Source organism: Lontra canadensis, unplaced genomic scaffold (assembly GCF_010015895.1).
Source record: "Lontra canadensis isolate GAN:19392208 unplaced genomic scaffold, GSC_riverotter_1.0 scaffold3, whole genome shotgun sequence".
Taxonomy (NCBI): Eukaryota; Metazoa; Chordata; class Mammalia; order Carnivora; family Mustelidae; genus Lontra; species Lontra canadensis.
The window spans coordinates 42102228-42112361 of NW_022630997.1; the positions used below are offsets into that span (position 1 = coordinate 42102228).

At 44.5% G+C, this 10134-nt stretch overlaps 2 protein-coding genes across 5 annotated transcripts; both read right to left on the minus strand.

Moving 5' to 3' along the window:
- Nucleotides 1–1511: 1511 nt before the first annotated feature.
- CHCHD1 (coiled-coil-helix-coiled-coil-helix domain containing 1) lies at nucleotides 1512–2809 on the minus strand. Its single transcript, XM_032840270.1, has 3 exons — nucleotides 2648–2809; nucleotides 2403–2521; nucleotides 1512–1808 (listed from the first exon to the last, which is right to left on the minus strand). Exons 1-3 carry the CDS (start codon nucleotides 2769–2771, stop codon nucleotides 1698–1700), a joined length of 354 nt encoding a protein of 117 aa, XP_032696161.1. The 5' UTR covers nucleotides 2772–2809; the 3' UTR covers nucleotides 1512–1697.
- Nucleotides 2810–4409: 1600 nt separating this feature from the next.
- On the minus strand, nucleotides 4410–10099 carry FUT11 (fucosyltransferase 11). Of its 4 annotated transcripts, none has more exons than XM_032840258.1 (4): nucleotides 9285–10099; nucleotides 8526–9151; nucleotides 6445–6502; nucleotides 4410–6200 (listed from the first exon to the last, which is right to left on the minus strand). In XM_032840258.1, the coding sequence occupies exons 1-4, from the start codon at nucleotides 9990–9992 to the stop codon at nucleotides 6141–6143; spliced, it is 1452 nt and encodes a 483-aa protein (XP_032696149.1). In that variant the 5' UTR covers nucleotides 9993–10099; the 3' UTR covers nucleotides 4410–6140. The 4 variants fall into 4 exon arrangements, 3 of the variants coding, with proteins under 3 accessions (XP_032696149.1, XP_032696141.1, XP_032696127.1); XR_004380610.1 differs by having other exon boundaries at nucleotides 6135–6200; nucleotides 6445–6968; nucleotides 9285–10093; XM_032840250.1 differs by having other exon boundaries at nucleotides 4410–6502; nucleotides 9285–10097.
- Nucleotides 10100–10134: the final 35 nt, after the last annotated feature.

Consider the following 10134-nt stretch of genomic DNA (forward strand, 5'->3'; position numbering starts at 1 on the left):
CTTCTGGGAGTTGTAGTTTAGAAGGCTACATTCCATTAGACTTGTTATAGGGTCTCATCAGGGAAGCAACGCGAAAAGAATGCACTGATTTCAGGAAATGGTTGTAGTGTTTTGTGAGTGGGTCCTTTGAATTCAGATGTTTTCAGCCTTTTTTTGTGTACGCTACGGACCCTTTGGCAGCCTGGTGAATTCTCTGGAACACTTCTCAGATTGTTTGTAAATGCACAAAATAAAATATAAAAATTAAAAAAGGAAACCAATTATGTCGAAATACAATTTTAAAAATAATAAAACAAATTTGTAACATAGTAATACTTCTTTATTTACACATTAAGATCGATCCAGCAGTAAGTGTAGTAACTACCATAATTTTGAAGCTAGTGATGGGTATGATACCAAGGTATCTGCAAAACTATATGAAAATATGATCTCACATAAAAATTGCTGATACTGTGGTTTGTTTTCCTCAGTCCTGAGATGCTAAATTTCAGTTGTGGCTAAAGATAAAATTTGTTTTCTCATTCATGTCCACACACCTGTTACTGGGAATCTATTGACCCTAGGTAAAGAACTCCTGAGTCCAGTCCAAAGTGCCTAAGCACCGAGCTTCTTCCTACAGCTAAAAGCCTCAGCTCTCAGAACCAGGTAACTGCCCAGTGCTATACCCACGGTCTATGAGGACTATGGGAAGAGGTAGCTGTGGGGGTCACAGAGGCAAGACCCTTTCTTTATCTGATTAATTATCCCACTGGAGGTTTAGAAACCCCACTGATCCCTTTGTCTATTTAATCCTCTAATGTGTATAGGAAACGTTAAGTTAGTTATGCCTGAAAGGGCAGAGTATACATTAAATGGTATACAACTGTTTCAAATATCAAGTGGTCACAGAAGTTAAAGCCTTCAGCAACTAGGTAGATAACTTAATGAGAGAAGTGAACAGGTGATAAAGAAGATAATTGCCAACTAAGTTTCAGTTTCACCATTTGGGAGAGGCCAATGCCAGGTACCTGGAGAACAGAGACAAATGATAATCAACTCTACTTGATTACTGCCATGCAGGAATAAGAAATCAGTATTGCCAGATTTTTTTTTTTTTAATGGAAAGCTCCAAAGTGGATTTTTAATGATATTTTTTCCTATTTTGAAGGTGGTCTTCTAATTTAAAAAGAAATTTTTAATTGTGTTGGCTAAATAAAATACATCTGCAGCAACTTTGGTCACCAGTTTGTGAACTTCTGATTATTCTGGGAGCATCCTGCAGGGGCTATGCACGAAATAGGCAGTTACGAAATACTTACAGATGATGGTAAAAAAAATTCTGCATATAGGCAGACTTCAACTCCCTTATTGCATCCAAAGGCAAGAATACTAAATGGTGTAAACTTCAAATGCAGAACAAGAATAAATATGTCCTGATCCTGGAACAAATCAGGGAGCAAAGAACTTCCAGTCTCAGGAAGAATACAGAGTTCAAGTATAGAGGGCAAACCTAATCTACAACAAAGGCCAACTTCTCTTCAGAGGATTTTATTTCAAGATAAAGCATAACTTCCACCCTGACAATGATTACAAAAGATGAAAAGATGTCTTGCCTCCTTTCACCTTTCAAATAGAGCATGGCAGTGCAAACGTCTCTAAAACACCTCTGCATAGTTCTCAGTAGCTACAGTCCAGTCACAGAAAATGCTTCTCCATTTTCAACTGACATGAGATTTGTTAGGAAATCTCTGTAACAACTTATTGAGTTTCATGGGGGGTAAATTCCCAGATGCTCCTGTATCCTGGATTGATCTCATCTTTCGGGCCCCCTGAAAGGACAGGAAAAAAAAACAAAAAAAAAAACACAAAAATGACAGCTCTAGAGTTTATCCTGACCTAGGCCAAAAGTTCTCACGATGCCGCAAACCACATTAACATATTAACCAGCCTGGAACTATCTGTGTCATCTATCCAGTCTCCTTTCAAAAGGGACTTGGAACCTACAGATGACAGTATGACCTGAGCTACCATGCCAGCTAGCAACTAATTTTAGGCTAAAATCCAACCTGCCCTTCACAATATTTAGCTCTAATTCAGATAATAATATCTATTTGAGGAGCATTTAAAATTTTCCCATTCATTCCTCCATTTAATACAACATTCTGTAAGATGGGTATTAACATTAACCTCCTTTTACATCTGGTATAGCTAAAGCCTAGAGCAGTGAAAGAAATCGCTCAGTATCACAATGCCTTCAAAACATAACTTGTTCCACTGTAGCGTGAGTGAAATCGCTCCCACAACTTTCCTCGCCTTTTTAGAATGAGAAGGTCCTCCTATCACCTAGCAAGAGGCAAGAACAATTACTTGTATCCCCGCCCCCATTCTCCTCCCAAGAGGGCACCCCAAGAGCCTTCTGTCACCTCAGCCCTAGAAGCACAGTCGAAGAAATCCTGGATCTCTTTTCTGCACGCTTCGTCGCGGAATTCATTCTGCTTCCAACACGCCATCATCACCGACATCTCTGTGATACAAGTCGCCTCTGGAAGAGCAGAACGAGAGCACCGTCAGTCACAAGGAAACCTTTTACCTTAAGGCCCTCCCACCCAGCCGTCCGGTGCATCCCTCCGGCTTCCGCTCTGGAGCCTCCCTGGCTCCGACTGCTCACCGCCCTTGTCCCGGCGTCGTTCCCCAACACGGTTAGCTAGAATGAGGGGCTTGTTGGGCTTCAGTATAGGCTTCCGCGGGTTTCCCAGCCGCGGTAATCGACCCCGCAGGCTGGGCGTCGCCATTGCGCACCGAGCTCCCGGCAGGCTCTGCGTCGTCCCGTACGTGACCCTGCGTGACCCCAAAGAGCTCGACGAGCGTAGGCGCGCAACCTGCGGGAAGCTGGGAGGCCTGTTTGGTCTCTTGGCCCTGTAGGCGGGACGCTGGGATCCAACACCGGTCATTCGAGACCTGTGTGCAGGTTAGGAGAGTCTTTGGGGCTCGTTCGCAGATCTAGACCGCTCTTTTGTGGGCTCGCGGCCCTGAAGTCTTTGGGCGGTACTAAGCAGGGAACATCTAGTAAAGGACCTGATAAAAAAGGACCCTCGTTTATGGTGGGAGCTGGCTGAACTAGAGTATGATTGACATAAGCAAGGGCAGAGGATGGGAGCTAATAAAAATATGAGACTTAAAGATGTTTGGTTTGGACAGTTTTGTGTTTTGGCAAGTCTTCAAGAACTGTTGGATTTTACTACCTTTAAAACCACCCCAAAACCGTAAAGAAAAATTAGGGTCATTTAAACAGTTGCTATTACTGGGACAGCTGGGTGTCTCATTCAGTTAAACGTCCTGCTTTTTTTTTTTTTTTTTAAGATTTTATTTATTTCTTTGACAGAGACAGATCACAAGTAGGCAGAGAGGAAAGCAGAGAGAGGAGGAAGCAGGCTCCCTGCTGAGCAGAGAGCCCGATGTGGGACTCGATCCCAGGACCCTGAGATCATGACCTGAGCTGAAGGCAGAGGCTTTAACCCACTGAGCCACCCAGGCACCCCAAACGTCCTGCTCTTGATCTCAGCTCAGGTCTTGACAGCGGGTTGTGAGTTCAAGCCCTTCATTGGACTCCACGATGGGAGTGGAGCCTACTTATAAATAAATAAAAATAAAGCTTCTACTTCTGTATCTTACTATATATCCTTTGCTCTCCTTTGTAATAATCTCATTGGGTAGGGTGGGGTTTAAGCATTTTGGCATTTATCATCTAATTTAATCTCTCCAATCCTGTGAAGATACTTGGTGATATCACTCCTATTAATAGACTGGACCCATCAGTTGTGATGCCTAGCTTCATCAGACTTGGTTCTAAGTGTCTTTAAGCTATTTACAAAACTCAAAGATGTGCCAGGGATTCTTAAGGCCTTTAAAAATAAGCTTCAAGGAATGGTTCTGGTAATGGAAGCTTAACTTGAACAGCTTTTAGTTCATATGAGGACTACTTCGGAGGAGCAATATTTATTTGGTTGTATAAAATTTAGTGTGCTAAAATTAAAAAATCATTTTACCACTGCTAAAGTTAAAATCATTTATCACAGATGTTTAATATTGCCACTGATCTCTGCAAGACTGGTTCTTTTTCTTCTGTTGAGTCTCAGTTCCTGTCAGAAAGGCCTTCCCTGAGCCTGCCCCCCACCACACCAAGCTGTTGTATTTTTTCCATAGCACATATCACAGTCTGAATTATCTTGTTCACTTATTATTTACAGCTTTGCTTACCAGCAACACCCATTTAAAATAAGCACCATGAAAGAAAGTGACCCTGTCTTACTGAATCCCCAGTGCCTAGAATAGTGACAGTAAATACTCGTTAAATGAACAAATGTTTTGACATGTTTTTCCAAGTCTCCAAGTGTATCATACTCAGCCCAGAAATATAACCAAGCAGAAGACACTGTTTAAAAAGAAGTCATTTATTATACAAAATGAAATGTAAGAAAATAGAAAACTGCAACATACAGATTAATAAAGGCATCAGTCCCATACTCCACTGCCACCCCAGCAGCACAAATAAAACTGATTCCTAGTCAGACACTTCTTCCACCAATAATCTTGAGCCTGTTGCCATTCACAGAGCAAGCTGGGCCCAAACCAGAGAAAATTCACATTGTTTGCTTTCTCTTCATATTGGTTCTGCTTTCTCTTGCGGAAACATAGCACCTGGTTTACTGTGGTCTTTTATGAATAGTTCTATTGTGATAGGATTAAAGGAGAAAGTCTGGGAAGCACTGTGCACAAAGCAGGCATGAGTCTCCAGCCACAATAATTCATAAACAACTGGCCCACTTTATACATAAAAGTGCTAAAGGAATGCCAGTGTGAACTGGTCTAATTTGGAGAGGTAAGGATGGTTATACACTTGGCGCTTACCCATTTTATTGCACATCATGAAACTTGATTCCTAACCTTAGTTTGCACTTGAGTAGTATGTAGTTTGCACTATAAATCAGCACCTGCATTTAAGTAGATTGCAAATTCAGAAATCAGAGTCCTGAATATGACTTCTTTTGTGGGTCGCTACTATTTTAATATAAGTATGTTTGGAGGTCTGTCTTTCCCTCTTGTTCTTTTCTGAACAAGCTCAAACAGGTTAAGCAAACTTTCCATGCTGTTGTGAAGGGTATTTTTTACTAAAAAATAAAATGGAAAAAGAACCACCCTGGCAGTGAAATCCAACCCCAATTACAGCTGCCACATCCTTAGATGTCACAATATTAAGGGGGGGACCCTAGTTGTTGAAGCATCTAACATACACACACACACACACACACACACACTTCTGGTTGTATATCAGTGTGTATATGTGTATATAAAAGTACATATATTAATTCCCAAACAGATAAACTGATAGGCTGTGGAAATTCTCTAGTGATAATTATTAATACATTATACAACCAGAGTAGCGCTAAGATCCAAAGTATTCTTTCTCATTCCACTGGCCCAGAAAAACCTAATGGTCTCCCTGCCCATTAAGCTTTATATTCAAACCACAGCAATAAAAGGGTTTGGCTATACCCCAAAATCTGCCTAACAATTTTTTATTTAGTCAACCACTTGTGGCTATCTCTTGCCTCACCTCCCCTGGAGAGGACCTTAGGTGGGCTCCATCAAAACGCAGTCTCAGTAAGTACTACAAAGTTGTACAGATACTGGTAATAGAATGATGTTTGAATATTCATTCCACATAAAGTGAAAAATGCTACATAATATGAGGTAATGACTACAACTATATTGCTGGGCTGTTTTTTCCAACATAATTTTCATGACTCTTTGGGGAAAATCAGACTTTGGTAGCATATAAAAATAGTAAAATAGAAGAGTTCATTAGGCAGACAGAAAAGACAAAGACCTATAAAAATCTGCAGTTTGATTTGCACTGGTCTATTTTAACATTCCAAAATCATTTAAATATATATGAATGATATATACTCTGTCATCATTTCCAGCCTTAGTCTCTATCCGCAACCTAAAATAGAGCAGGACAATTCATTAAATTGACATGGCATATATTAGCCATTGAATCTTTATGTTCATGAGATGAGAAGGAATTCATGATACGCTCTAAAGGGAAAAAAAAAAAAGGCAAATCAGCAGTAAAAAAAGCTGTCAAGTCTATAGCCAGTTTAATGCAGGGGAGAATGAGTGTGGGGATGGTGGCAAGGCTCCTGCATCTTCATCAGATACTGTGGAAAACCAAGAAAGAAAAATCCATTTAAAATAAAAAGTTTGACATCGAAGACAAGCAAATGATATTAAAAATACAACTCTAAGAACCAGAATACAACCCACCAAGAGTTCTGCTTCACCACCAACCTAAAAGGCTATAAAGCAGGAGATGAGGAAAACAGATTAGGAAAGGTACTGAATAATGAAGAGTTTTAAAGAATAGCATCGAAGTTTTAAGACCTTAAATCTGACCCATCTTACCTCATTCTTAGACAAGTACCAAGGTGTTGTTCCAATCACAGTTGAGAGAATGAGATGGCTAGAAAAAGATGCAGTTCTTTTACAATTCTGTTCAATCAGCACTTTGAAACAAGTGGGTGTTTCAGGCTTTTGCTTCCCATTAATCCAAGAACTGGAGACCTCCACCTCTCCTTGAAGACAGGCCCTATTACCACAAGCTGAGACAGTGGGTACACAACATTAGGATAAAATATCAGTGGCTATAAATGGAATTCCTTGAACTCATGATAAGACAGTGTTCATTAAGGTTGTGCAGCAGACGCCCCTCATGTCCGATAGTAGAATAAGGACTTCTGTCTCCTTAACTCTACCAAGTTAAAGGCTCTTGCAAGGATAATTAGAGACTTTTGTTCCTTTTCATGAAGATCTCATGTAGATAATCCCAAAATTTCATCTGCTTTGTCTCATTGTTGTGGATCATGGCAGTGAGAGCTTCCCCCTGGTCCAGACCTTGCCAGTAATCTTGCAGCCACATCTCCTTCCAGCTGAAACATCAAAATGGGAGTTGGATTATGGAACCTCTGCACAGCTATGGTCCTGCCTTCTCTGAATGGGTCAAAGAATCTTAAACAGATACATTAATCTCTGGCTGAGACAGGGCACTGCTTTGAAGGGAATGAAATGTGAAGTAAATCTAGTAGTAGTACAGGTGACAGTAAGCTGCAAACACATTATCTATCACACAGCCCACCCACAATGAGTGAAACTTCCTGACTTGCCCACTCCAGGTTCCCAAATGTGGAAGGAGTTCAGAGGAAGGCAGGGCAAGGGCCAGAGTTCTCTGTAAGAAAAGCCAGGGAGCCTCTAGATGGTTACCTTATTAAGTTGCACCTTTATTTCAATAATCAAAATGAAGGTGCTGTGATGCCCAATGTCTAGATAAAACATGTTTTATTTTTTAATGTTTTACATTTTTCTTCTAGTAAATCATACTATGTTCAGCATATACTAGATACAAATTACTTCATGGAAGGCTCCATTCCCAGAAGAAAAAAATTTTGCCAGCAGTGTATACAAACAGCCCTCTGTTGCCATCTACTGTGCAAGTCGGTCTCTGCAGGCCAGTCTAGCAGCCTTGCTTTCCGAAGCTTAGTAGTCTTATCACCTCTCCCCAAACAGATGTGGTTTGCTGCGCCTTGCTTCAACATTTTCACACTTCCCATGCTGACCTTGTTTCCCAGTGCACCACCTTCTGCCACTTACTGCACAAGATTCCTCACTTTTCTAATTCACACTACTTTACACTGCCCACCACTGTTCATTATTATTTATTGAAAGCAGTCTTTCTCTCTTGTTTAGGTCAAATGTGTAATTTATCACCCAAACCAGGATACTTTTAAGAGTGAAAGGAGATGCTATTAATAATTATGCCAGGTTATGGGTTAAAGCCTCTGCCTTCGGCTCAGGTCATGATCCCAGGATTCTGCTCAGCGGGGAGCCTGCTTCCCTTCCTCTCTCTGCCTGCCTCTCTGCCTACTTGTGATCTCTGTCAAATAAATAAATTTTAAAAATTTAAAAAAAAATAATTATGCCAGGTTAACAGATGTAAACCCTACTGCAGATAAACCTCTCTCAAAATACACATCTTTGTATTGCTCATCCCCACCCCCACCCTTTAGAAGGTGCTAAATAAACAGCTGAGTTGATTTTCAGAAGAGTCTAACTCCTGAGCCTGGTATTCAGGCTATGTATAGCCTGGCCCCAGTTTATCTGTCCAACTCTGTCTCTCATCACTTCATCTGAATCGGCCCCCTCTGATCTGATCGAAGCCTTTTTTGACCTGTTGCAAACACTGTTCATACAAGCTGACCTCATGTTGTCGCCTTGAATGATATTTTGCTTTGCATCTTTTACTGAGCTTTTTCAGTTTGTCTTATCTCCCCAACCAGACTCTTGACACCTTAAAGGCAGAATAAGTCCATGTCATAATTTCCTTATACAACAATCCCCTAAGCATCTAATACTAGTTCACTGCCCACAGCAAGCAAGTCACTCAATCAGTCATTTGATTTGATGGCCACAGAGTCCTCAGCTATCCTTACCTGTCATTCTCAGGAATCTCTTCCACACTGCCAAAACCAGGTGTGGGCACCGGGCAATCCATGTGTGAGGGCTGGGCAATGTGAGGTTCAGGGCCAGGGATATCCTCAGGAGAGGCTGCGTGAGCTTTCTCGGCCTCCAGCCGAGCCAGTTCATGGTCACAGACGAAACACTCGAAGCCATTGAGGTAGTTAGGCAGCAAAGGATCATTCACTCCCCACTCCCGATGCTTCAGACTATCCAGAAGGAACTGGTTGGTGATGCCCCCAGGTTGCTTATATGCCAGGTATTTCATGTATTCCTCATCATTCTTGTCCAGAAAGTCAATAAATTCTGCCAGCTTCTGAGGTGACTCAAAGTCATCAATGAGGATGATGGAGTGATTGTTGGGCATCCAGTCCCTCACAGAAGGAGAGCCGCGATACACAGGCACAGCCCCGAGATGCATGGGGCGCCACAGTTTTTCTGTCATGTAGTCATCACAGATGGCATTTTCTAGGGCCAAATGGAACTTATAGCGAGACAAGAAGGCCAAAAGCTCTGGATCCTCGGTGGTGGCTGTGGCTGTGTCCCGTAACCGCGGAGTGGGCAGCTCCCGATTTTGCAGGCATTTCCCATAGGAGTCCACCTGAGCGGGGTAGAGTACGGCCGTCAAGTGGGTGCTGCAAGTCCGCCAGGACGCCAAGGGTCCCGGCCTCAGCCGCACGCGCCCCCTCGCCCCCGCCCCCAGCCCCGCCCCGACCCCGCCCGGCCCCACCCACCGGGATGTAACGCATCAGCTCGCGCACGTAGCGGTCCCGGTCCGCAGGCACGTCGCAGTGGGACTGCAGATAGAGCAAAGGCGCGTAGCCGCGGCGGCGCCACTCGGCGCGCTCCTGTAGCGAAGGCGCCGCGCGGCGCAGGTAGGCGGTCCCGGGCAGCCACTGCAGCGCCAGCGGGTAGTCCGAATGGCGGCTGAAGGTGGCAGTGAGATTGAAGAGGCGGATGCCGGGCCCGTGGCTCAGCACGAAGTTGTTGAGGGGCGACTCCTCGTGCAGAAGCGCCCAGCTCTGATGTGCCAGGCGCGGCAGCGGCGCCTCAGACGCGCGAAAGTCAGTGCCGTAAAAGAGCAGCGCGCGCGTCCGTGAGTGCCCCCGCACCCGGCGGTCCCGGGACGCCAGGCACGCACCACGCGCGCACTCGATGCGCTCCGAGTCGCCCGGGAAGTGAGGAAATAGGCCTGGGCTCCACCACAGCAGCACCGGCAAGTCCACCGCCCCCTCCCTCCCTGGCCGCGGGGTCCCTGGACTGCGCGCCACCCCGACCGCGCCCAGCGCTGAGGGCGGCCGGAAAACCGCACCATCCCATGGCTCCGTCCAGCCCGCCTCCCCGCCGGTCTCCCTCTCAGCCACGGGCCCAGAGCCGCTAACCGTACAAATACTAAACACTCCAAAGACGGCAAGCGTAACCCCGCTACGGCCCGCCGCCATGTCCACTGGCAGCTGCCCCCTAACCGCCCCCCCCACCGCCCACCAAACCCGCAACTCCTCCCGGCAGCACTAGACCCCGCCCTGCGGTGAGTCGCGACCCGACAAGGTCCTACGCCCGCGGTGCGCGTGACGCATGCGCAGT